The sequence below is a fragment of the Sorex araneus genome, chromosome 6 (assembly GCF_027595985.1).
Source record: "Sorex araneus isolate mSorAra2 chromosome 6, mSorAra2.pri, whole genome shotgun sequence".
Taxonomy (NCBI): domain Eukaryota; kingdom Metazoa; phylum Chordata; class Mammalia; order Eulipotyphla; family Soricidae; genus Sorex; species Sorex araneus.
In genome coordinates this window covers 8,659,573-8,686,622 of record NC_073307.1, presented here as the reverse complement: position 1 = coordinate 8,686,622, position 27,050 = coordinate 8,659,573, and the positions used below count along the sequence as shown (strand labels likewise).

General features: G+C 50.4%; 1 protein-coding gene across 16 annotated transcripts in view; it reads left to right on the top strand.

Moving 5' to 3' along the window:
- The window catches only part of CAMK2D (calcium/calmodulin dependent protein kinase II delta), a 251,290-nt gene that overhangs the window by 172,983 nt on the left and 51,257 nt on the right, over window positions 1-27,050 (top strand). For all 16 annotated transcript variants that reach the window (XM_055144158.1, XM_055144153.1, XM_055144151.1 and 13 more), the window contains exons 5-8: window positions 5,009-5,074; window positions 8,350-8,422; window positions 18,107-18,209; window positions 23,067-23,150. In XM_055144158.1, coding sequence (XP_055000133.1) covers window positions 5,009-5,074; window positions 8,350-8,422; window positions 18,107-18,209; window positions 23,067-23,150 — 326 coding nt within the window. The remainder of the gene's footprint in view (window positions 1-5,008; window positions 5,075-8,349; window positions 8,423-18,106; window positions 18,210-23,066; window positions 23,151-27,050) is intronic.

The following is a 27,050-nucleotide window of genomic DNA, read 5'->3' as shown; positions in this document are numbered from 1 at the left end:
CCAGATCTCTTCTCATCTTTTGCAAAACCGAAACTCTGCTAGAAAACTCACATTCTTCCCACCCTTCCCTCCCGGGCAGTCACCGGTCCACGCTCTGATTTTCATGACAGTATGCACCTCCTAGAAGTGGACCGATAGAACATTTGGGTTTGTGTGTGTCTGACACTTGACTCAGAATAATCTCCTCGGAGTTTATACATGTTGTAGCATGTGTCAGAATTTCCTCTGTAGGGGGTCAAGGCTTCTCAGTCAGTGCTGAGATTTGTCTACCTCCATAGAGGCTGTATACTTAAGGAAATGGAAATGACTTTTATTCAGGAAAAAAAAAATCCACTTCTCACCACTTCTGGTAAAAGCCACAAATCCATAAACAAGAAGCAGAAGGATGGTTCATTCTGCAGAGTTAACCCAGCGCCGTGCCCCTAAGAACAACATAAAACTGTTTATCTTGTTGATGGTTCATGTGTGTAGTTGCATCACATATCACAAGTTCTGAAAGTATCTTTTTATTTCCCTGTAAACCCTAACGGTCTAGTGATAATTAATGCTTCTCATGCATCATTGATATGCCTCACAGCATAGCAGGATTCGTGCATCAGTTTATCCCTCAAATCTCCACTAGTTCATTAATTAGTGGAAGAGTTTATTCACGGGACTGATTTAATTTGAAACACCACATTGCGTGCTTTTTTTTTAATGTGCGTAGAATTTTATTCAGTGTAATAATATGAGATTCTTTTCTTAATTTGTAGTAACTTTGGCTTAACTTTGTGCTCCGTTAGGCAATAATGTGAGTACAGAGATGTGTGGAAGTTAGAAAATTCATCACTTGATTTTCAAGACAGTGCATTTCCTCAGCAGTCCTTGTTTTTCTTCACAGGCATAAAGCAGAATGGGAAAATGGCTTCATTTTTACAAGGGCATTTTGAAACAATCAAAGAATGAATGCTAAAAGTGGGAAAAAATAAACCACCAGAGACAGTTTGCTGTGTAATTCAGTGTTCTTCCCAACCGTTATATAGCTACATGGTTATATAGTAAATGGTTTGATGGCCATATGGTTATATAGCTATATGGTTTGATAGCTATCATAGCTCATTGAAAATTGCCACCTGGGCAGGCCCCCGGACTTCCCCCTACACTTGTTGTTTTGGCTACATCTAGTGGTGCTCAGAGGTTACTCCTAGTTCTGTGCTTAGGACCACTTTTGGAGGCACTCAGAGGAGCAAAAGGTATGCCAGGGATCAGTTCTGGGTCAGCTATGTGCAAATCGAGTACCTTAACCTCTATATTATCTCCCCATCCCACCTCCCGGGATTTTTTTAATACTCACCTTTAAAGGACCAGTCGCCATGGGTAGCTCGATTCTATCCATTTCTAAGTAGAAATGTTTTCTACTTTCCTTGGAGGCCCATGTGAAGCCCAATCTTAAAGTCTTTCTGAATCAGATCATTCACTTGCTAATTCTTTAACACTCACCCACTGACCAAACACTGTGAAGTACATCTGGGGCTACCAACTTATTTGGCCTACTACCCACTTTTCAGGAAAAACAAGCGAACATTGCTCCGCACCCTACTGATTATGTTCATAGAAGAACTGCACTCATTTGTGGAATATGAAATAACATAATAGGAGACTAGCACCCAACCATAGTGGAGATAAGGGCCAGGAAGATTTCTCCATAGTTGGAAGCCTGCCTCATGTGCTGGAGAAGAAAGCAGCTGGAACAGAAAAGGGATCACTAAGTCAATGGTGGTTGGAGGGCTTGCTCAGTATGGGAGATGTGTACTGAAAGCAGACCAAGGACCAAACATGGCGGCCACTCAGAATCTGTATTGCAAATCATAATGCCCAAAAAGTAGAGCGAGAGTAAGAAGGAAATTGCCTCCCATAGAGGTAGGGGGTGGGGGGATGCTGGGGACATTGGTGGTGGAAAATGTGCACTGGTGGAGAGATGGGTATTCGATCATTGTATGTTTCATGACTGAAACTCAAACATGAAAGCTTTGTAACTGCATCTCATGGTGATTTAATTTTCTTTTCAAATTTTTAAAATACCTTCCTTTAGTGTCCACCACCCAAATGCACGTGAGGCTACTGCCATCCTCCTGGTCACGAGAGCATAGGTCTGTGGGGAAGGCAGTCCCACCCATTTTAAAAGAGGGCTAGAGGCTAGGTTCGGTGTTCAAGTAATAAAGATTCGTGATTTAGGGTCTGACCATACTCAAGGGATAAAGTTGAGGATGAACGTCCATCGTTGTTTCTATAAGCCAAGGAAATCTCCTCAAGGGCAAAAGACTTCTTATTAATGTTTATTAAACAACGGAAGAATGTAGGATTCTTGTATTGAATACAGATTTCTGGTCAAAAACAAGAAAAAAAAATGTGACTGTATGTCACTTCTCCACCAATGACACCCGAAGTCAGAAACCCTACAAAACTATTGTCATTATTAGGGAGGCCAGTGGATTTGTTGGAAGCACTTTCTCCCTGCTATTTAATTTGTATTCTGATTTTTGTATTCTGATTTTTCTAGGTCACATTGTGTATGTATCAGACTATTATTAGAGATTCTAATTGTGAGGGGGAAAAAAATCCTGACTCTGCTATTAAATGAAGTCACATGTGCACGTAACCATGGTTTTTAGAACAAAGCCATAGGAAGTTTTAAGTGATCATTTCAATGCACATTTTTTTCATATCTAAAAATGATAAGATTGAGGCTAATGGTTCCAACATTAAAGGACTTACAGGTACCCAGAATGCACACACAGTTTTAGACAAATTCACAGTTTTCAGAGCCACATCTTTTAAGAAAGGAGAATGCAGAAGAAAACCATCGGTATGCCAGAGTCTGGAAAATGTTGCTATGTGGTGATGTCTCAGAACTTACTAAAATGAAAACCAAACAAATGCGAACCACAGAAAGTATCTCACACTCTGCAATGTATGTCCTCCAAGATGGGTACTTCTACTCTGGGCTTTTGCGAATGCCTCATGTCCTCCAGTTGTGTGGAGAGATTGAGAGATTGGCCATGTCAGTCACCCGTGTGCGTGCTGATGAATCAGTAGAATGACCGAAGAGTGACCAGCCTACCTGAGCTACACTCAACTCTCCGTGCCTCTGTCCACTGGGCCCGTGTGCAGGCCATCTCTGAGAGTGTCAGTGAGGACCGAGGAGTGAATCGGACGCTCAGTGTGCCGGCAGGGGCACTCGGCCACGGTAGCCCTTACAGAGTGATGCTTCAAAGCTGAAGTTCCCCTTTAAGACGCGGACAGATCAGAACTCAGGAAGCGGCTGTTAAAGCCACGATAGAACGATTCACTTCACAAAGTACCCACAAGATCACATTTTTCAGGGAGGCATTTTAGTCTGTGGGCAGCAGATATTCTTAGTCACGATGGAATCTGTGAATTCCTTCCCCAAACCGGGGGTGCACCCTCTGGGGGTGGCCATTGACACCGTCATCCCAGAAAATTGTTTCGTGTAGAGACATTTTTTAAAAAAACTTTTCTTTAATAGTTGGTCCACATCCAGAAGTGCTCCAGGCTTACTCCTGGCCCTGTGCTCAGGGATCACACCAGGTGGGGCTCGGGGAGACCATATGTGATGCTGGGGATCGGATCCGGGTTAGACACGTGGAAGGCAAACACCCCGCCTGTTGCCCTATTGCCCTGGTCCCACGTGGAGATTCTGACTCAGCACTCACAGTGCTAGTACTGCACGTTGTAGAAACCGTCGTGAGTGGGTAGTGTGCGGTCTGTGTGGGCACGTCCCGCTGCCTGTTCTTCCGGAAGCGGGGCTGGGATGAAGTGTCAGAGGCAAGGCGCCGCCAACCTTCTAAATTTTCTGTCTGTGGCAGATCCCACTTTTGTGCGAAAAGCTTCTTTCTCGGTATACGCTGGCAAGGGGAAACACAGAAATGTTTGAAGACACGCAAGCCGGGGTCGGTCTAGCCGCCACCCCGCCAAGGCCAGTTTCGTTTATTCTAGAGAGTGGGGGAGGACTGGGAGATGGCAGAGTCCTCGGTACACTTCTACACTTGGAGGAGCTTAACTGCAGAAGGGTGTCGCTTGCAGATTTCTTTTGGTGTCTTGTGTTTATTTCTTTGGGTCCTTGCCCAGCTACTTCTGACTCTACTCTCGTATATCACTTATCGTGGTATTTGGGGGAGATTGGAATGGGGTGTGCAAGGCTTTTGTTTGTTTGTTTGTTTTTGTTTTGCTTTTTTTTTTTTTTTTTTTTTGCTTTTTGGGTCACACCTGGCTTGAATTAGTCCTGGCAATGCTCAGGGGACCATATGGGATGCTGGAAATCGAACCCAGGTCTGCCGCGTGCAAGGCAAACGCCCTACCCGCTGTGCTATCGCTCCAGCCCTGGAATGGAGTGTTAAGGGGATCTGCAGCCTGCATAGAGAAAGCCAACGGAAATGATCGAACTAATTTAATGTGTGTGTGTGTGTGTGTGTGTGTGTGTGTGTGTGAGATGCTGGGGATCGAACTGAGGTCTTATGCCCTACACATACCCCCACTCTCCTCCTCAAGCCTCAAAGTCCCTGGAGGGGGGGGCGGTCCTCCTGGCTAAGTAAGCCGCAATGTTCAGCCCGCACATACTCCCACTCATGAGGACTGTTGTGTGTTTTCCTTCCGATGTTCCCAAACTGCTCCTCTCCCTCTGCCAGCCCTCCCTGACTCCTGGGGAACTGAGACGAAGGAACAGGCTGCGAGGAAGCTTTCCCTGCCGGAGTCAGCCCTGCCCTTAGCTCTGCGGTGCTGAGAACTGTGTTCTCAGGATGCAGGGAGAGAAGCGACACGGGAAGGATGGGAGTGTTCCAGATTAGAGGTTGATTCACTGGTGAAAATGGTCAGGCTCGTCCTGTTCTCAGGGATCCTGCGTTTTGATATTAGTTTATTAAATAATCTGAAAAGAAAAATAAACGCTTGTGCAAATCTGTCGTTGCCCACCTGCTCCCCGTTTTAACTTAGCCCCGCGTTTTCTTCGCAGAGTCACTGGGGGTGAGCTGTTTGAAGACATAGTGGCGCGGGAATACTACAGCGAGGCCGACGCCAGGTGAGTGGCTTGCCCCGGGCAGGACACAAGATGCCATGTTCAAAGGACGCTTCTCTAGGCATCTGTTTGCAGGTGCAGTGTAGCAGTCCGTAATCAGAAGGCTCTCGTGATGTCATCCAGGAGGTGTTCCAGTGACACATCCTTCCTTGATGTCTGTCTCTAGGACTTTTCCAGATAATTCCTTGCGAAGAAACAAGTAGATGACGCTAGTACTCTAGTATACACGTTATTCTTCCAGAGCATCTATAGTTCGACTGGAGTTAGACTGCAGTCTTTTTGTGATTACTATTATTATTATTATTTATTATTATTATTATTATTATTATTATTATTATTATTATTAAACTGCCCCTGCCACCGTGTAATCCCATCAATGGCCAACATCCAGACACTATAAAACCAAGCTCCTGGAAGCGACATCTTATAGCCTAGTTCTCCCTCTCGGAGAACCTGGGAAGCTAGGTTTCCTGGTAACCAAGAGTTTCCTGCCCACATGGAAGAGCCTGGAAAGCTCCCTGTGGCATATCCATATGCCAAAACCAGTAACAATACTGGGTCTCATTCCCCTGACCCTGAAAGAGCCTCCAATGCGGCACTGTTGGGAAGGATGAGTAAAGAGAGGCTTCTAAAATCTCAGGGCTAGGATGAATGGAGACATTACTGAGACCACGCAAGAAAATTGGTGATCAACAGGATGATGATGATGATGATGATGATGATGATGATGATGATGATGATGATGATGACTCTTGGCTGGCTGGTCTGACTTGTGCTAAAGAAAGACTTTTTCGTGGCCAAGCACACATATCAAAGACTGAGACTGTGATCTCTAGATCCTTGGCTTCCCTGTGTGGGAGCCACATAGTAATAAGCGCCAATATTCGTTTCAGTGAATTTAAATTAAATTAAAAGTCTGGTTATTCAACGGTGCTGGCCACTTTTCAAGTACTGAGTAGCCACTGTGATCACGGGGACACTGAGATTACAGGTTATTCCTCTGATCTCAGAAAGGGCCACCACCAGCCCCTGACTCCACAGAAACCAGAGAGAGAGAGAGACACTGCGTCTCAGGAGAGCACGGGGATTCATTATCTTCACCTGGGAAATTTCACTCGAACCTTGGAACGCTGACATGAGAAATATTTATTCAAGTATTTCCAAGAGCAGCTGAAGGGAACTTCCCAGGCAGAAATCTCCACAGAAGCTAAAAATGCCTTCGCATTCTAACTTGAGGCTGCTCAGGGGACGCAGGCAGAGAGGGCAGGGGGAGGCATGACCGTCCGCCTGAGGAGCAGTTGCTTAGTTTGGACGGCGCTGATCTCCTTTCTCCCGATAGAAAAAATATATATATATTTTGGCATGGGCCACACCCGACAGTGCCCAGGCTTAACTCCTGGAGGGGATCGAGGGGCGAGATGTGGTGGTGGGGATTGAACCCAGCTCAGCCACATGCAAGACGGTCTCCTGCCCACGTTTCTATCTCCCAGCACCCCCTTTTTAAGTTTTTTTTTTTATTGTATCACCGTGAGATACAGTTACGAGCTCTCATGTTTGAGTTTCAGTCATACAATGATCGAACACCCATCCCTCCACCAGTGCACATTCCCCACCACAGTGTCCCCAGTATCCCCCTCCCCACCTTACCACCCTCCCCCTGCCTTTGTGGCAGACAATTTCCCCCACACTCTCTCTCTACTTTTGGGCATTACGGTTTGCAATACAGATAGTGAGAGGCCATCACGCTTGGTCCTTTATCTACTTTCAGCACACATCTCCCATCCCAAACGATCCCTCCAACCATCATTAGTGATCCCTTCTCTATCCCAGCCGCCTTCTCCCCCAGCTCATGAGGCAGACTTCCAACAACTATGGGCCAGTCTTCCTGGCCCTTGTGTCTACTGTCCTTGGGTGCCAGTCTCATATTATGTTATTTTATATTCCACAAAGGAGCGTGGCCCCTTTTCAAAGTAACTGCAGATGTTCAAACTTTCGAGCAGAGCTTCCCAGACTTCCTTGGCCTCATGCTTCCCTTTAAAAATAAAGCCTCACTCGGCATCCCCTGGAAATCGACCCTGTTCTGTAAGTGAGCAAAGTGTGCCCCCACCCCTTGGTCCTGTGCAGCAGTGGGGGTGTAGGCGTCACATCAGCCACTTGGAGAAACGCTGCTAAGGTGATCAGGAAGAAAGGGATGCTCCGGTGACCCGGAGCTGGTCAAGCAGACACAGTTCGCTCCAGCAGAGGCTTCTGTGTCCCTGTCGTTTCCCAGGGATTTGGAGGCCTGTTACTGTGTGGGCTCAGGGGTCGCACTGGCCTCCTTGGAATGTCTGCTGAAGCCTGGAACAAAGGTCGCCGTGTCCTGCTTTCTGTCCCTGCCTCTGTCCCGGACCTGGAGGGGCACCGTGCGCTTGGGCCAAGCCCATCCCTGTGGTGTGTTGTGTTGTATGCCAGCGCACGGGCCCTCAGGAGCCTCAGGCCTTGCAGCCACCTGCTTTCATTAGCACCTAGTGACATCGCTGAGCTTCTTAATAAGGACAACATAGACTGTGCATTTTGGCAGCATTGGCAACAATTTTCCATCACTAAGGAGTGTGGAAGTGTATTGACCAATAACCAGTGCCCCCGGGATTTAAAAAAAAATTAATGATTCATTTTTTCCAAAGTCCCTCATCTTTCCCCAGAGTCCACCTGCTCTGAAGACAGGGCTTTGTCCTGGCCTGGGTTGACTTAAAGTCTCCTGGTACTGAAGACTTGCACTAGTTCATCTATTAATACGCTACACAAGAAGCAATGGTCTAAGGCAGAATAGGCAACGAGTCCCTTCCTGTTTGTGTTTACCTCTTGTTTCAACACTTTTTTCATCGTGACCTCAGATTTTAAACAGTTTAGATGTGCGTGAGAGATATTCCTCAGCTTTATATGTCTGAAGAATTTTTCCTGATTATGGGAATTGTTTATTTTCTCTTGAAAATGAAATTTTTTGACTTCTGTACACAAATTATTTGTTAGACTTTTGGTTAAAAAAGAAAACAGGACTAGTCCACACACTGCTCAAATTGTTTTGTCTGAATACGTCACAAGTTCTATGTTGGAATTCATTTATGTGCGAACCAGAATTAGCTTTATTCAGTGTTACTTAATCCCAGTGTAAAGCTACAAAGACGTGAAAATATGACTTTGGGGGTTGTTTTTTTTTTTAAATCCTTTTATTTTGTATTTATTGTGATTATGTGCCTTTAAAATGCTCTCCTTTCCCTTCCACCTTTGTGTCTTTGCAGTCACTGTATACAGCAGATTCTAGAGAGCGTAAATCACTGTCACCTAAACGGCATAGTTCACAGGGATCTGAAGGTCAGTATCTGGGGTCCATAAATCTCAATCAAAGGACTTTTCTCTGTTTTGTCTTGTTCTGGGCAAAGGGCAGAGGGTGGGCACGGACAGTGGTTCCCGTGGTTGGTTCCTCAACCGCTCCTGACAAACGCCTTGATGATGAAGTGACGATGCATGACACCTCTCCCGGTTTGCCGATCCACAGGCCCACATACATCCCGGCTGAAAGGGAAGGACAGTATTAGGAACACGGCCTGTCGGACTTGCCGCCGTGGGCGGGCTCCCCCGGCGGGCCCAGGTTGGCCGGAGATCAGGCTGGCCCGTGATGTCTGTTCGCCTGCAGGTGCAAACACCTCCACTGCTCTGAGGCCGTGGGTTGCCCTGTCACGGAGCAACTGGTCATGCATGGCTCCGTTTGAGTTTGACGAACCCTCAGGCAAGAGATCGTAATTGCCAGCCAAATTAAAGCTCAAGAAGTTAATGATTTATCAAAAATTCATTATGTATCCTAATGTAACCTGAATGGCGCTTTGGCTGCTAATGTGACAGCTTTGGAATGAGATGACGTGGGGGGGGGCGGGGCGGGTGACAGGATGGAGTAGGGGAACCATTCCTTGTCTGGGGGGCAGGGGGGTGGGGAGGAGATGGAGCACAGCAGTTACACACGTCTTTAGGCTCCGGTTCAGTTCCTGGAAGAATTTACCACCAGGAAGTGAGCTCCTGATGGGAGGAACGGGTTTTCAGATGGGGTTTGTCTCCCATGGGGTGCATTTGGGGCCCACCCAGATTGGCAAGATCCAGATCGTCCTGAGGTCGTAGTCACTCTCCCTGAGCAACACGCCCGCATTTCTGGACAAGAAGGTTAAAGAGGGGCCCGGCGAGGTGGGTGAGGTCTGCCCCACCTCACCCCGTCTTGCTGAGGGTGTGCGGACTGAGCTAACACTCGCCCCCTGGTGTTTGCATGCAGTCATTGCATTCAGCAGACCCTGGAGACCTGCAGGTGAGTGATGGAGACCGCAGAAGGACCACACACACACACACACACACACACACACACGATTCCCAGTGACTGTTCGGCAGCAATTATGCCCATAAAGGCAAATAAAAATCATGAGCACTGCAGTGGTACAGACGCATCCCGGCACGTTACAGAGATGCACCACGATCTGGTTCCTTGCGTCCTCTCTCGTCTAATACTTGTTTAAAGACTTTCCAGAATCCTGTTTCATCCCACGAGAACTAATACGCTCACACTCAGGCCAGGCGGCACCCTCCTCCCTCCTCAGAAGGCCCTTCAGTGCTCTACTGGTTCTGGGCTCCTTACACACACGTTTGCTTTGAGAGCCGTGCTGTGCAGACCGGACGTCAGTGGTTGCTAAACTCCCAGAATGAAAGGCGTAACGGAGTCGGTCTGTGTGCTGTGGTTAGGTGCCGAAAGCCAAATATTCCGGCCCTGAAACTCCTTCCTGGAGTCTCAGGGATTCTGGGGAGGCGAGTCGGACCACTTCTTTATTGATCTGTTTGCGTCCGGACTCAGATTCGAGTCTAAAACAGATGGGGAGGAAATACACAGTGTTGTGATCAGATGGTATTTGTGTGGCATGAAGATGGGCACGTGCGCCTACCTTTAAGACTTCTGATGCCCCCGAGGATAAGAAAAACTTCGGTCATCAAGAAGCTCCTTTGTTCAGAAGGAGACCATTTCGGTACTAAGATTCTGCCTCCTTCTCAGTTTTTCCATTTAACTTACAGGAAAGTTCAGAGAAATGGTAAAGAATTATAACCTTGTAGCACTGTCATCCCATTGTTCATCGATTTGCTCGAGTGGGCACCAGTAATGTCTCCATTGTGAGGCTTGTTGTTACTGTTTGGTATATCAAATATGCCATAGGTAGCTTGCCAGGCTCTGCCGTGCGGGCAGGATACTCTTGGTAACTTGCTGGGCTCTCTGAGAGGGATGGAGGAATTGAACCCAGGTCAGTCACGTTCAAGGCAAACGCCCTACCCGCTATCCTATCACTTATAACTTTAAGTGAAAGAAAACTCCCAGATGGGCGAAAGAACTAATGTGCCCGTCATCTAAACTGGGTCTAGGCATGCCAAAACCTCAGCATTTATCAGGCTAAAGCACAAAGCTGGCAAAAGGTTATCTGGACTGTCTCGAGCTGTCCTACTTGGGAAAACCCACATAGCTTTCACAGGCTGACTTCCCCAGTGATAGCCGTGTGTAACTACAGGTTTTATTCATTTGATGTTGAAGAGTCCACCTCAAAGATCTAGAGAGTTACTTGGAGATTTCGTTTGTGAACCAAGCCCTCCCTTACTTTTCTGGAATCTTCCTTAGGAATTCCAGGTTGCATCTGTGTGCTTTCAGTGTCGGAATTAAGGGGATGGTTGATGTCAGTTCACTGTGGAGAGCCAGGATGAAGGAGGGCACATCTGTTGGCATTTTCCAAATGTACCCACCAGGCTCTGGGAACAGTGGTTCCTCTGAAGATTCACACCACGGTGGAGTGAATTCAGATGTTTCTTCCTGGCCACATATATGAAACTTAGAATTCATCCTCCTTCTTGCTTTTAGCGTGAACGTCTATGGATATAACCATCGTGTTATTTTATCAGATGCACTAACAAGTGAATCATTTGGAACACTTGGCTCACGCTCTATAATCGCAAGTACATCCTGAGAGCTGGGGATGAAAAATGTAAATTTTCTTCCAGGAGTTTCTGAATATTTTTGCGAGCGCATGAGCTGAGACTCTCTGAGAAAGTACAAGCTCAGCTGAGCCCTGTAAGTGTGGAACTGAAATCAGAGCTGGCGGTGAGCCTGGGCTGTGAAGAAAAGTGTGTTTTCCAACCTATGAGCGGAAGTCACCGACGTAGAGCTCAGCTGACTTCCGGGGTGCGCTAGTGCCCAGAGCAGTAGTCTGCGTCCCTGTGTCGTGGGGGCGGGGCCTGGGGAGGGAGGGGCTTTGCTCTCTATCCTCGGCCTGATCTTAGGAAGAACAGAACCTGTTATAACCTGATATATATATATATATATAGGTTATATATAAATATAACCTGTTATATTTCCGTGACTGTTATCTGACTGAAGTATGAGTTTCGGTCTTATGGTGGAGTTGGATAGACAAGTGGGCTACCGGGCATGGTTCACTCGGCCATGTCCAAATCATGCCCGAAGAGGCCCAAACGCATGCCCTTGGGACAGGCCAGGCCCACCTCTCACCTTCAGAGCACAGAACTCCCGGCTGGCTTCCTTCATTCCCGGCTCCTCCATCTGGTAGATACGGCACTTGCCATAGCATCTGTACCAACATCTTGCGATAAAAAAAAAAAAAGGACCGATTGCTAAAATGTCTTCTAACCAGACTTACCTGTTAACCTCACTGAGGGTTTGAGTCTTGGTTTCCCAATCCTGATTCCTCCCTTGGTTCCTGCCCGACACAGCTGCCCGAGGCTCGGTTTGCTTTGTCCACATCAGCCAGTCACGTGGAGCTCGTGTGTCTCACCGCACTGTCGAAGGCCCTTCTGAGCACCTCAGCACTGTCCCCCCCAGGGGGAAGGACGCCCCAGACCAGCACAGCCTGCCGTGAGGGGCAGTGACTCGGGACAGTTCTTGATGCCCCAAAATAAGTACCCAGTGCCCTGGGACCTCTCCCTTGAGAGCCTAGAGAAGCACCAAGTGAGAGAAATAATGCAGAAGTTACTGCACAGCCTGCGTGCAGGTAACACCAGTTCCATCTGTCAAACTGTATATGTGTCCCCCAGGGGTCCCTGAGCACAGAGCCAGGAGTAAGCCCGGATCACCACTCTGGGTGCCTCAACCCTCCCCTTCTAAAGTCAAAGAAAAGAAAAGTCTGAAGGGCCCAAATCCCATGCACGCTTGAGCTTTTTCAAATGATGGTATTTCTCTCAGCTGAGGCGGTCCCCTGCTTACCGGTACATCAGAGATGGTGACTGGCCTCATGAGGCGCGAGCTCGGGCGGAAGCTGCATAGGTACAGGGGAATCCTCTGGCAACACACAGGCCCTGTGAGCTGCCTACCGAGAGAATATTGAATATTAGCCTGTTAGCTTCTCTCTGGAAAATATTATAATTTAGTGAAAAAGTATTGGATATGTATATGGAAGAGAAAGAGATCAGAGACAGCTGGAGCTTTGAATGGATTAATATCAATAATTAATAATAATCAGTATTAATACTTCTGGGTCAGAGTGATGGTGCAGTCGCAGGGAGTTTGCCTTGCGCATGGCTGATCTGGCTTAATCCCCGGCACCCCATCTGGTCCCCCGAACACCACCAGGACGAGTTCCTGAGCGCAGAGCCAGGAGTGACCCCTGAACACTGCTGAGTGTGGCCCCCCCCAAAAAAAAAACATCAACACATAAGAATAAATAAACTTTCTTCCTCCTGAAAAAAAATACTTCCAGATATTTGGGGAAGATTGTTTTTTATAATGATCATAGGAATAAGATCTATGGCCATAGGAGTCCCACACTTAGGAGCCTGGGACTTGTCTTCTGGGGGAGCACTGCAGGGCGTCTTTATGAGGGCCCCGGGAGACGGGCCGTGCAGTTCTGGGGTCACTGGGCCAGTCAACTCAGGCTGCCCCGGGGGGGGGGCTTTGAAGCTGCCCAGTGCATGCTGATGACGTGGAGGAAGAGAAAGGTGGTAAGAACAGACGCCAGCGTGATTGTGGGGGTGGCCACTCTGCCGTGCAGGAGGGCATGAGGCCTGCGGTGGGGGTATCTGCCGGACAGCCCCCGTCTGGACCTACACTTAGGGGCCCCCTCCGACCACAGCCGGAGCCTTGGGTTGCTTGTAGCGCGGGCACAGACCAGCCTCCCGCGGGCCTGAGCGAGCGGGCGGCGCCAGCTTCTCCCTCCGCACAGCCCGCAGCGCGCCTATTTCTGGGAGCTCGGCTCACACCTTCCCTGGCAGAGGAAAAGCGACGGCAAACACCAAAGCACAGCATGGCTGGCTTCACGTCGGGAGACTCTCCTGGCGAGGAAAGAGACTGACAAACACTGTCGGCTTCCTAAGGACGGATCTTCCAAGGCAGTGGAAGCAGCAAATAATACAGAGTCACAGAATGGAAATGACCGTCACTTGTTCTGTAACGGTCAGGCAGAAAGGGATAAAAGGAGTAAAGCACGTGCCGCTGGCCTGGTGGTTTTCTGACCGGATATTGTCCGCCGCGTATTATTCAGACACAGCTGGGGTGAGCAGCCGCTGAGGACCATTATCTTTGCCAGTCAGTCTCTTCCCGAGACCGCCCTTGCTTAGAAATCCTCGTGATGCCCCTCTGGGCTGAGTGAGAAGCAAGATGGAGAGTCTTTGTCCTGCATTCTGCTTGTGTTCTGTTTGGATATGGGGAGTCGGGATATTTGAATCCCTCAAATTTACCCAATTTAGGACTGGAGCGATAGCACAGTGGGTAGGGTGTTTGCCTTGCACACGGCTGACCCGGGTTCGATTCCTCCGTCCCTCTCAGAGAGCCCGGCAAGCTACCAAGAGTGTCCTGCCTGCATGGCAGAGCCTGGCAAGCTCCCCGTGGCATATTCGATATGCCAAAAACACTAACAACAAGTCTCACAATGGAGACTTACTGGTGCCCGCTTGAGCAAATCGGTGAACAATGGGACGACAGTGCTACAGTGCTACAGTGTACCCCAAAATAGCAATCTAATGAGACACTTTTTGAAAGTGATCCACTTCTACCCCTCAGCGGAGTAGTATTGAATCTTTGAAAGAAAGGGGTCCTGAAAATAAGGGGTCAAGTCTTCTCTTCATCTCTTTGGAGCTCCCTCAACTCATTTGGAAAACTGACCCCTGGGCATGCATTCCCTCTCCCTCTAGCCCTGCAGTTCCAGAAGCGATTCTGGCTCTGGGGGGTCCTCTAGGTAGACACTCCAGCAGTCTCGAGTCGCAATGGGACAAGTCACCACTGAATCCATAGGGAAGCTCGGAACAAAACTTGGCCAACAGTTGCTCCTCATTGCAGCTGATAGGCTATAAATGGTTGTTGACACACAGACCAGATGGTGTGGAAAATCCTGCATCACTGGGAGGCAGTGGGGTGGGGAAAGAACCTGTGTGAGACTCTCCATAGATGCTATTTAAAACCCAACTTAAACAGCGACTGTGTCATACGGATTTAGATAATCTCGGTATGTAAAGATTAGCCTAATAGACCGACCGCATTTGATTTTGGAATGCAGGCACTTCCTACCCTCTGCCCAAGCATTACAAATATGTGGTGTTCATTCATCCTGGTGGCCAGCGGCTTGGAAGAGGGATCGGTCCTCACTGCTGTTTATATTGTCCTTTACAGAGGACAAGCTCCTGTGATGTGGTCCAACAGGAAGTTATACTTACACATGCACTGCCAGGAGATGTAGTTCATTGCTTCTGAAGTTCATTCTGGGGACTGTTAGCGACAGAAGGCTTGACTTGCCCGAGACCACATCGTTTCTGTCAGGCTCAGGAGAGAAGCCAGACCCTTGCACACTCTCCTTCCCAGTAGCAACGCTGTCTGTCTCTCACTTGGTGCCGTTGCAAGCATTCCATTGTTACTGTGTTCGCCCACCTCCTTCTGCTCCCACCTTGTAATGGAAAATCAAAATAATTGGGATATCGGCAGAGGGGAAGTGTGGGGCTGGGACCTCCCATTTCAGGACATGGCAACAGACTCACAGAGAAACGTGGCGACTCTGTGAACATACCCACACGTTAACCTGCACAGCAGTGCCTGAGAGAGTCTGAATCTGAGCTCACCTGCTCACTAGTAAACTTTCTGCGGAGGGGATATGTGAAGAGTAGACCATGGCAACAGGGCAGTGGACATCTGTACTTGCAGCAGCTGATGTGAGCCAATGCCTGTGCTCACTGAAGCCCGCCACGGGGAGCAGTCATGCAGTGAACTACTTTATCCCGGTCCTTTAATAAGTCTATCATCCTCGCTTGTCAGTTTGCATTCCATTAAGCCGGGTTTGCCTGAAAGATACAGATAAACATGAAAGCATCTCTGTGCCATTTCCTTTCAAAATCTACACGGTCATGCTCTAGACTCCCCGCCTGTTATCCTGCATAGCTGCAACGGAACAGTCTTCAGAGAACAGAGTAAAATACTGATGCTGACAGATTTATTCTTTTCCTGGATGGCCCCTCAGTTCCTCAGGCAAGGTGCGAGCATTCACCCCAGCCCTGCAGAGACCAAGTATGATACAGCTCCAAGGAGCTACTTCTCCGTTGAGTTGGCAGAGACTTGGTATTTGGGGGCGTACTGCCTTCAGCCTGGCCAGCGGCTCTCTTGACTCGGTAATAAGGGGGAGAGCACACGAGTGTCCCGAAGTGTATTCGTTGGTGATGCTGGTCATTTGCTCAGAAGCCAGAACGCACCCAACTTAAGACGGAGCGTGGCTATGGTGCCAAAGAATCTATGGTGGACAGATGTGTATTAGCAGAGACCTCTGGTATGTCAGCTTTGCAAGGGGAGGGCTCGAAGGAGGAAACCACGGTGTCCTGTTTGATGTGGTTTTCCCAACTTTATTTCATTTCCTGGTAACTAGAACTTACCTTTCGACTAATGAGAAAGTACACAGCTGTATCAGTTCATAAATGTTGTGAAAACAAAATGCCAAAGATGAATGCCATCGCATGGTTAGATATCATAAGAGACTGATAAGTATGCTATCAGTTTCAGGTCATCTTGCATCTGGGTTTTTACTCAGAGTTCGTTTCAGCATGCAGATCTGATAGAGTCTTGAGAACTCTCCATCCCAACATCCAAATTAAATCATCCCATATTTAGTGCAGAAACACCTCAAAATCCCTGCAGCTCCCCGATGTACAAAGGTTTCCTTCCAGTTGTCCGCCATCATCCCAAGCGAATGTGACAGCAGCGAGAAGCAGTAGCCTGAGGAAGACTAGTACTGGATCCCAGCAAACTCGCCAGTGCTCTTCTTTCTTACATCCCTTTAACCGGACTCCTTCCAAGTGCTGGTGATGAGTCTTTGCTTATGTTGCATGGCTGGCTTACTTAAGAAATGAAGGCTGGTTTTAGGCTGTGTTTACACAAGGTCAAAACAAATAACCAAAACAAAACAAGAAGAAAAGCAGCAAATTTCCTGAAAAATCCCGATGAAATGTGTTATTTGTTAAACACATAAACAGAACCAATTTGACTGATTGCATCTTGGACTTAAAGACAATTGCTTCAGCCCTGGGCAGTCTGTTGTTTCCCAACTTTTTCCATCGGAGACACACCTCTAAATTTGCCGGGTCTGAGGCCCAGCAAGACTTTGGACTTCTGTCTACCTGTATTCATCCAGGTGTCTGCCCCTGGGGGCAGTGGGTGGGGGGCAGGGAATAGTAGTATATCATTGGAAGTATTAATGCTCCTCCTCTCTCCGCATCTTTTCTAAAAGTGCTCAGAGCGGTCCAGGGGACCCCGGGGCTTTACCCTGGTGCTCATAGCCACAACTGCAGTGTGTCTCGGTGCTCAGGCGGGGAAGCAGGGAGCTTACACAGCTTATTCCCAGACTGAATTATCAGTCCCTGAGTCACAAAAAAACACCCCAGGGTGGGGGAAAAAAGTGATTCATCTCTTAGCATTCTAAAATGTGAAGATAAATACATAAGTCAAGCTTGGAACCGCACTTTGAAGACATGTAAATTATGTCTCCAAACACACATCAAGCAAATGAAAGCTCCCGATAACATTTGGCAGGTAGCAGCAATCCAGCCTTCCTTGGCTTTAAGAAGACAAGGGACTCTGCAAGGCAGCGACTTCATACGTCATGCGGAACGGGACTAGTACAGAGACTTGTTTGGAAACATTGACTCAAAGATCACTACCTTTGGGTCCAAACTCCTGAAGAGGGCTGGGCTTTCCTTTGCACAGTTTCATTTGCCAAGTGTCCCCGGAGTGGTCCAGCTCTCATTAACGTTTCGCCAAGTCTCCTTTGGGGAGATGCCTGTGGTCTGCGTGGCTCTCAAGTCAGGTTCTGTGGCCAAACCCTGACCCCTAGGGCCTCAGCGCGTGTAAATAGAGGTGCAGAGACGTGCACCCTGGTATTCATGTGATCCCCAAAGTCTCTGCTGCCCAGGGTACCTCCTATACATGTCTGCCTCTCGCATGCAGCCTGTGTTAACTCTGTCACCAGCTTTTCCCTACTCTTAGGAGCCAGCGAAGGCTTGGGGGGCGGGGGGATGAGATAGTGCAGCCCCTCCTGCTGCCACCCCTCAATATTACTAGCGTGAACAGTCATTTTAAAATTAATCTCTCTCCCTCTCTCTCCCTCTCTCTCCCTCTCTCTCCCTCTCTCTCTCCCTCTTTCCCTCTCTCTCTCCCTCTATCTCCCTCTCTGTCTCTCCCTCCTTTTCTCTCCCCCTCTCTCTCTCCCTCTATCTCCCTCTCTGTCTCTCCCTCCTTCTCTCTCCCCCTCTCTCTCCCTCTACCTCCCTCTCTGTCTCTCCCTCCTTCTCTCTCCCTCTCTCTCCCTCTCTCTCCCTCTATCTCTCCCTTTCTCTCCCTCTCTCTCCCTCTCTGTCTCTCCCTCCCTCTCTCTCCATCTCTCTCCCACTCTCCCTCTCTCTCCCTCTCTCTCTCCCTCTCTCCCTCTCTCTCCCTCTCTCTCCCTCTATCTCCCTCTCTCTCTCTCTCCCTATCTCTCCGTCTCCCCCCTTTCCTATATAAAGCCTGAGAATTTGCTTCTAGCTAGCAAATCCAAGGGGGCGGCCGTGAAGCTGGCGGACTTTGGCCTCGCCATCGAAGTGCAAGGTGACCAGCAGGCATGGTTTGGTGAGTAGAAGCTCCCTGGACTCCAACAGTCTCCCCTCACTGCTTCCTGCTTCCCGGCCCCAGTGCACACAAATGCTCCTTCCAGTAACAGTGGGCGAACTCACAGATATTGGTCCTCTTAAAGCACTTCACTGCCTGACCCCGAAAGGGACGTGATGTAGAAGTTACTGAAGGGAACGCCTGAGTAAGGGAGCCAGAGCACAGAGGTTTGCTTCCTCGGTGGATAAGGAAACAGGGCCTGTCGGAAGAATTAGTACGGGGCCCCCCGCTTTTCAGATTGTTTTTGGTATTGAAGAAAAGGTGATTGGTTGTGCAGACCACCCAGCCAATGGCCCCATGGCTGTGAAAGGTGCGACTCAAGCAAAAGTTACAACAGTAATTTTTGCAATTATTACCTAATTTTTGTCATTGTTAGTGGTGGTATGTCTCATCTTTTTCTCCAAAGCTGTTTTCAAACTTGGATAATTTGGGGATGTTGAATTCCTGAGGATTCCTTACAACGAACTCTTCAGCAGGGCTGGGGAGACGTTCAGAGGACAGGCTCGTGGGCACTGCATGCATGCCACCCTGGCACCACCTGGGCCCCCAACACTGCCAGGAGAGCCCGGCGCCCTCAAAATTAAAGAGCCATAAATAATACAGGGAAAAAGTCGAAACCTAAAGAAATTTAGAGACCGTTTGAAGGATCGTACCTCTGGCGGGCTGGGGGGCGGGCTGGGCACACGAGATGCCAGGAGTAAAATCCCAGTTCTGAGAAGGGGGCAGCCAGCCAAGTTAGTTTGGGAACCCTCGCGCCCGCAGGCCCACTGGCAGGGGCGGCGGGCACTGTCCTGGCCCCCCGAGGCGGTCAGAATGCTTTCCCGGTGCACGCAGCAGGGGGACGAGGGGAGCACGAGGGAGCGTTGAGCAGGAGCGATGCCAGGCAGACCGAAGCGCATGCGCGGTTTCGAAGGGCGCCAGTTCTGGTCAACTCCGCTGGTCCCAGCCGGACTGCGATGGGTCAGGAGGATCTCACGCCCTGCTTCCTCGGCACGAAGTAGGAAACAGCTGAAATTCCGGCCACGGGGCCTGCTGGAGCAGGGGTTAAACTTACCTGGCCCACCACCCCCTTTTCAGAAAAGAAAAATCACCCAGTGCACCCCTGGGAATCTATGACCTTCTTAAAGGGACAGACACGAGGCTCCTCCTGACCCCACCGCATTGTTCCGACACCCCTGGGTCAGGGCCAGCATAACCAAACGGGCCTAGGCCCACGGATGCCTCCTAAGAGGTTCATTCTTAGTTCTAAGAAAGTTCGGGGTTTCAGGAGGGTACCAAATGTTTTGAAAGCTAATGTGTATTTTATTCCCCCTCCCCATTACTGGATTGTGGGTTTTGTTTTGAGCTGGTTGCACTCAAGTCCCAGAGGGCTCCCTGGGTGCCCCGGCCCCGTGGAGGGCGGGAGGAGGTCTGTGTTCTGTTCTTTGGGGTGTGTTGCTCTTATTTTAGACGTGAGTAATAAGGGCATGTTTTCATCGAGTGACTCGTTCTGCTATTTATTCAGTCTTACCTGCCATCTTCATCTCATCTCTGATTCATTTTCCATTTTAAACTTTAATATCAATATTTGGGGGGCCTGGGGAGGGGGAACCTTTTTATTTGGATAGAAAAGTGGTTAAATTCTTCGCTCTCTGTCATACTAGAGTTTCAGGGCTTGGCATGCTTTCATTTTCATGAATTTAAGAGGTCTATTTCCAATGCAAGGAAAAAAGAAAAAGAAATGACACGAGAGTTCTGTAGAAGCTGTTCTTTTGTGTGTATCTGATCTCTCAAAAATCCCTCCTTTTCAAGTCCAGTCGTTGTTCTTCTGCCACCCCTGCCCCTTCCCCAGCCCTGACTGATCTGAACAGCCAGAAATGTCAGCAGCAGTATCCCAAGTCACCACACTGGGGAAACATCTGCCAAAGAGAAATAACCACGGCCAGCTTGTCCCCACGGGCCAGCAAGTCCCGTGGACAGTCGTGTGTCTTGGTTTCGGGTGAGGGTTCCTACAAAGCGGAAAGGATCAGCAGCACAGTCTTGTCCCGTGGAAGAATCCTCTCGCATGGTGGCTGCGCTTCCTTTAAAACTTCAGTTCTCTTGTATCCACAGCAACAAGAAGCTGCCGTGGGGTCCCCGTCCCCCAGATGTCACCGTCATCGCATCTTCCATCCTGCTGTTCTTCCTGGTTTCTCTGTCCTGGTCCCCCTCACTCATGTCCCCTCTGACCACCTCCATTAGGATGAAGCAGATTCTCAGGGGTCCCCTCTGTGCTCCTCGGGGAGCTTCACTCTGTCACACCCCGCCCTGGGTCGGATCTCTGCATTCCTCACACTGTGCCCCACGCCAGTCCCCTAACTCTGATGCCTTTAGCTGCTTCATTCTTTTTTTGGCATCCTGACCCCACAGCTGCCCCCCCCCAGTAGTGCCACTGAGTAAGAGTGACTGTGAAGCTTTCCCCAGCATCGTCCGCTCCTGCAGAGGCCAGTCCTAGTGGACATGGATGGACATCTCCCTGACTGCCCTCTCGTTTCTGCCTGGGTGAAATCGCACCCGCACCCCTCGTGTCTGAGGAGGTACAGACTGTACGAGCAGAGGGAGTGCGAGCTAGAAAGAGGGACCCCTGTGCAGTGTCTGCCGTGAGCAGCGGGCAGAGGGCATGTCACAGGGCTGACAGAGTGGGTGCCTTCACCGGGAGACGCTCCGGAGGAGGGTCCCAGCTCCTCTGCTGGGAGACTTTGTCCTTTGTGGGAGCTGAAAGTTTGGAGAGAGCTTCTAAATGAGGGAGGCTGTTCTGGGAAGTTTTGAGTAATTTTTTTTTCTTTTTTTTGCCTAAACACTATTATTTGCAAGAGCAAGCACTTTGAGGTTTTAGCTGTGAGCGATGATTGAAGTTGTCCCCGCTGGAGTCCCTCGTGTGTAGTGAGAAACCTTCCTTCTGCCTCCGCCCAGCATGCTTTTTCATCTTGCTTTGTTTGGGGGGTCCCAAACTGTTCTCAGGGTGTTGGGGAGTCACTCCCGGTGACTCGTGGTCAGCCGGCCTCGTGACTCAGGGCTGGAGACCACCAGGGACATCTGGGGATGGTCGCCAGGGAACCAGGAGGTACCAGGCTGCAAACTCCGGCCCGGCACCTGCAAAGCGTTTTTCCCTGGCCGCCGAGCTGTCTCCCGGGCCCACACCTTCGTTCTGGAAAAGTCCGGGCACATCGTTCTCGGTAATGATTCATCTGAAAGTTCCCAGTGTCCTCCGGCTGCCAGCTCTAAGCACACCCTGATCCTTCTGGGTACACCATGTTCTGTGACTTCTCCTGGGGCAAGAGTTCTGCAAGTTACTCTCGGCCCAGCCCCTTACCCCCAGGACAGCCTGTTTCACACTCAAAACCTTGCACCGAAGATCTGCTTCCGCTCTGTGTGTGGCTCTGTGCTCTGGGTCCTACTGTGAAGGGCCCAGCTTGTCTTATTCGCTTCTCCCGGACAGAGCGCGGTGTCCAGGGGGGCCAGGCCCCTCCTCTGCTGACCTCTCCCCCTGCCTCCTCCCTCCCCTGCCTCAGCCCTCCTCCGCTGGGCTCTCCTCTTTGACCAGAGCCTGTGGGTGGACAGTGGGGTTGGAGGAATAGGAAGAAAGCATCTGGAGGTTCTTTGATGTTCGGGTTCCACTCTCACTCGCACCTGTCAATGCAGAGGTGTAGGGAGGTTTCTAGAATGTTTTAATGAGGAAAGGGAAGTGGTGGTTGGGTTGGGGTTGGGGTTGGGGCCGGGAGCCTCGGGTAGGAAAAGTGAAGAGAGAATCGGGAGAGGAAACGAATGCCAGGCAGGTTGCTACTGGCAGGCCCGCTCCTGCATCTCCCACATCTGCCAGAACTGGGGGCATGGTGGCCGGGGGGGGGTTTGTCTTTCTCACAGGAAGGGGAGCCCCACCTCAGGTTAAAAAGAGAGGACATGTGATAGACTGCATTTGCCCATTGTGTCATCTCAGAATAACATGTCAGCATTTTGTCTCAAAATAATAATGGGGCTGGAGCTACAGTGCGGTGGGCAGGCCACTTACCCTGCGTGTGACCAGAGTTGACCCCCGGCATCCCATATGGCCCCCCAGCACCGCCAGGAGTGGACCCTAAGTACAGAGCCAGGAGTAAGCTCTGAGCACTGCCGGATGTGGCCCCCATACTAAATTAAATGATAATAATAATATGCCAAGGTGTCCTCCCGGCGGTTGTCACATTCCTGTCCTTGCCCAGGGTCCAGTTTTCTTTTGGAACCCGGGGACTCCCCTGTGTAAGACGAGTGAGCCGAGCCCCTCCCCGGCCCCCACTCAGCTTTAGCTAAGGCCTCTACGGCCCAGCATCGGCCTCCACTACGGAAAGGGAAGGAATTTGGTGGGCAAATTCAAAAGCTTTCCCCCGAGCACTGCTGGGAATGATTCCTAAGTGCAGAGCCAGGAATAACCCCAGAGGATCGCCAGGTGTGACCCCCCCAAAAAAGCACAACAAGCATATAAATCAGAAAGCTCCCCCCAGCTCCCTCTTCCCTTCTTGTCCTTGGTGGTGGTGGCAGTGACCGAGTGTCACACAGAGCGGGGGTCCCCCCTCATTCTCGTGAGCCAAGGGTCCCGCCCTGGGTGCTCTGCAGGGACCTTTCCAGAAGGTGCAGGGTGGGACAGCTCGTTGCTGACGGTGCCCTGGTGAGTAGGATGCTGCAGCCGCCTCACTCCTGGGTCCCCTGTGGCCAGCCCTGGCCACAGCATCTCCCCACCGCCCCGGCGCCCCTCTGCCCGCTCCTCGTCGGCGTCATCGCTGTCATGTTCCTGCCGTGCTGACCCAGCCGTCTGCTTCCCCCTAGGTTTCGCCGGCACCCCTGGATATCTTTCTCCCGAAGTCTTACGCAAAGACCCGTACGGGAAGCCCGTGGACATGTGGGCATGCGGTAAGGACTTCCACGTTCACGCAGGGAGCTCAGACACGCAAGACGGGAAGACGGGGTGGAGCCGGAAGCCGGGGGGGGGGGCACTCTGCCTCCCTCTCCTCTCCTCGTCGGGGGGCTTGAGACACTCCCGCCCTGGGGGCTCCAGAGCGGAGGTGGTGCTCTGTGGCTTGAAGTCTCTTGGGTTTCAGCTGGGTTTTGTTCCGTGGCAGGCCACGGCCCTGCAAGGAGCTGGTGGTGGCGCGTTGAACGCCAGAGCCGGTTCAGAAGAGGAGTGTTTGATTTGACGGCACGGGGGACCCCAGTGCTCCGTGGAGGGGCTTGTCCCAGGCTGTATCTCTGGGTCCCGTGGACACCCTGTCCCCTGAAGTCGGCCGCCTCCAGGCTCTCCGTGGCTCTTGCCTGGGTGACCATCTCGGGTGGTGGGTGTGTGTTTACATTGCTTCCTCGGGTCCATGGCTCTGCTGCTGTCTCCCCAGGATGAGGGGTGTTTTGTTTGCCTTTAAGATGGGGACCTATCAGCAGGTATACCTGTGTGACCATCACACACGGAGCTTGTGGTGAAGACACCTTCTAATGTGGCGTGTGTTCAGTGTAAACCACTCTCGGCCTCGGGCTGGAGGAATAGCACAGCGGGTAGGGCATTTGCCTTGCATGCGACCGACCCAGGTTCGAATCCCAGCATCACATGTGGTCCCCTGAGCACTGCCAGGGGTGATTCCTGAGTGCGGAGCCAGGAGTAACCCCTCAGTATCGCCGGATGTGACCCAAAAAGAAAAAAAAAACAACTCTTGGCCTTTTGAAAGGTTGGAGGGGCCGAGGCTAGCCGTCCCCCATGCCTCCGCCAGCCCCTTCCCTCCCATTGGTGGGAGACGGTCTGTCCAGTCGGGACACATCCTCACCCGCTCCCTGACAAAACCCAAGTGACGCGGCCTCTGGGTCTGAGCTTCCTCTTAAAGGACAGAGACAACAGTTGGACTTACAAAACCCTGCCAAGCGGGTCCGGTTTGGTTTGGGGTGCCTTATGTGGGGGTGCTTGGGGGTCTCGGCCCAGTTGTGGGGCTATTCTCAGGGTGCTGGGGTGGAACCCACAAGTCTCACATTCAGAGTATATATTCCATCCAGCCTCCGGCCATCTCCTCGGCCCCTGAGCGGTTTGTACCTTCGTGCATCAGTGTTAGTTATCTATTATCAGGAATATTTCTGTACAGATGAAGTTTCTAGATAACAGCTGAGCTGGACCTGGAAGCATTCGCACAGAAGGCGTGAGACAGACTTGACCTGTTTCCACAGATGACTCGGCAGTAGCCCTAGAACCATCAGCTCCACCCACTGTGCTTCCTGGCCCTGCCACCAGGCCCCCGACTCCACACTCTGTTCATGATCTCCTTCTCTCCTTGCACGTGTTTATTCTACAAAAGGCTTTGCGAGGGGCCAGCTTTGCCGCTCCTGAATCCTGCTTCATTCACTTGGGCTGTTTAGATAAACTACTCATTTGGCTCTCACTAAATCATTTCCACCCCACAATAGATCAATTTTATTAGCTCCCAAGAATGCCAGAACTTTAAACAAGAAACCAAACCACGAGGGTTTTATGCAAAGAATTCTTTCCTGCCCGTGCGTAGATTCAATGACGAAAATCTTGGACTTGGGGCAGTGTTCCTCGCCCTTCCCCCCACCGAGAGAAGGCCATCAGCCGCCGCGGGTTGGAGCGGAACGCAGGCGGCTGCGTGTTTAATACTCTGACACGCCGGTGCCTTAGGCTCACCAAACACATGCTCCACTTGAACGTGACTTCGGTAAACTGGAGTTCGCAGCAGTTTCTGGATTTTTCTGTTTGAATGCTTTGGCATAAAACAGTTTGTGCGACAGACCTTTGGCGGGGCTTGGCTTGAAGTAGGATTTCCGTTTGCAGAGCGTGAGGTGACTTAGAGGGCAGAAAGTCTGACTTCCTAGGCCGAGGGGAACGACCTATTTCCCTCTTCTTGTCTGAGTTTCCAACATCCTCCCACTCTGTGCCTGAGTAGGAGACGGAAACCTCAAAGCCAAGGTGTTGGATTTGCAGATCTATAAAGGCACAGGCACAGTTATTTAACAGGTACTAAATAACTGTGTGCATGCACACAAATGTTTGTGTACCCACACTCATCTCCCATGGATGATGTTCCAGAAGCTTCAACCCACTGGGGCACCTCAGTTTTGCCACAGACAGGAGAACCTTCGCTTCCTTGGGAGTTTGCTTCCCTCACTCCATCCAGTCCCTTTGTGAGGCGCTGTGGCCCCTCAGAGCAGGGGCTGGCTCCAGCGCTCCTTTCCTTTGGAGCCTGTGCAGCCCCTCCTCGTGTGCCTGCCAGTGCCCCCGCACCTCACAGCTCACCTGCAAATGCGCACCCTCCCTCCCACCCCCGCAAGGTCACAGCAACCCTGAGGTGTCTGAATGGGGCCTCGGGGTAGAAGGTGGCCAGCACTGGGCCCAGCCTAACCGAGTCCCTGCAATTGTGAACGGGCTTGCTTGTTGCTCTGGGTTCGAAGCTTTCTCATTCCGTCTTACACTCTGTCCTTCCACTGGGTGATGTGAACGGGAGATCCAGCTCACTCCTCAATCCGGCGGCACCTCTGTCTCCCCTTCCCGTTGCATGAGACCACCCAAGTCACCGGCATATTCCTTGATGTCTCTCAGGTCATGCCACATCTCAGCATCTCAGGAGATTCTCTTTTTCCCGGTACATTCCCCACCCCCCGCGCCTGCCAAATTCATAATTACTTCTTCCCGGGGCCAGACCAGGGCTCGTGCTGTACGAAATGAGGCTACCCAGATTACAAAAGAAACACAGAACAAGCCACTTAGCAAGAACAGGAGCTGCTCTCCTGGGGATGTCGAGCTGACGCAACCGACATTGGCTGCGTCTTTTTTGGCAGTTGACACAGACCAGAGCGAAACATGGGAGAAAGAAGCCTATCCGTTATCTTTTTTCAAATACGGAATTATCTGCGCCCCTGATGTTTCACATACTTAAATGCCATTCCATACTCTTGTGGGCTTGTGCAGAATACAGTCTGGACCTTAGTCACGTCTCAGAGGGCAGTGGAGCCGTTACTGGGAAGTAAATAATAGACAGCGGTAAAGTAAAGACACAGCTCTGTGTTCTGCCCCTGCTTTTGATGGCTTTCTCTCATGTGCCTGCACATAACCCGTGTCCTCGGTTCTCTCATGGGGCAAGCAAGTGTTGCCGACCAGAATCACCAAACTGCTGACTTGGTACACACATTCCTTCTGTAACTTGAATGTATACAAAGAAATACATGGAAGCAGATAAGCCAACTCAAAACTTCGGCAGTGTTAAAGATCTTAAAGATCAGTGGGACAACATCCCAGCTAGCAAAAAAAGAAAAGCTTTTTTGCTCCAAAGAGCAGCCTGGGCTGGGGGAGTGATGCTTCAGGAACGGGTGATTTGTGGCATGTCCCCTTTCATTAAGGGACACAGGAAATCCATCAAGCAGGTCACCTCACTCGTGTTGACCAGGTAATTTCAGGCTGACTGGTTTAATCAGCCATTCCTGGGATAGAATGGAATGAATTAGGTCAGGTATTAGGTTTGATGCTTTTCAGGTGACAAGTCACCATTTGCTTCCGTGACCCGAATGCTTGTCAGAAATGGAACTCTCTGGGACCCACCCGAGAACCACAGATTCCATGGCTGGTGCAGGTTAAGGAATCTGCTTTTTTTGTTTGTTTGTTTTTGGGTCACACCCAGCAATGCACAGGGGTTACTCCTGGCTCGCAAACTCAGGAATTACTCCTGGCGGTGCTCGGGGGACCATATGGGATGCTGGGATTTGAACCGGGGTCGGCCACATGCAAGGCAAGCGCCCTACCCGCTGTGCTATTGCTCCAGCCCCAAG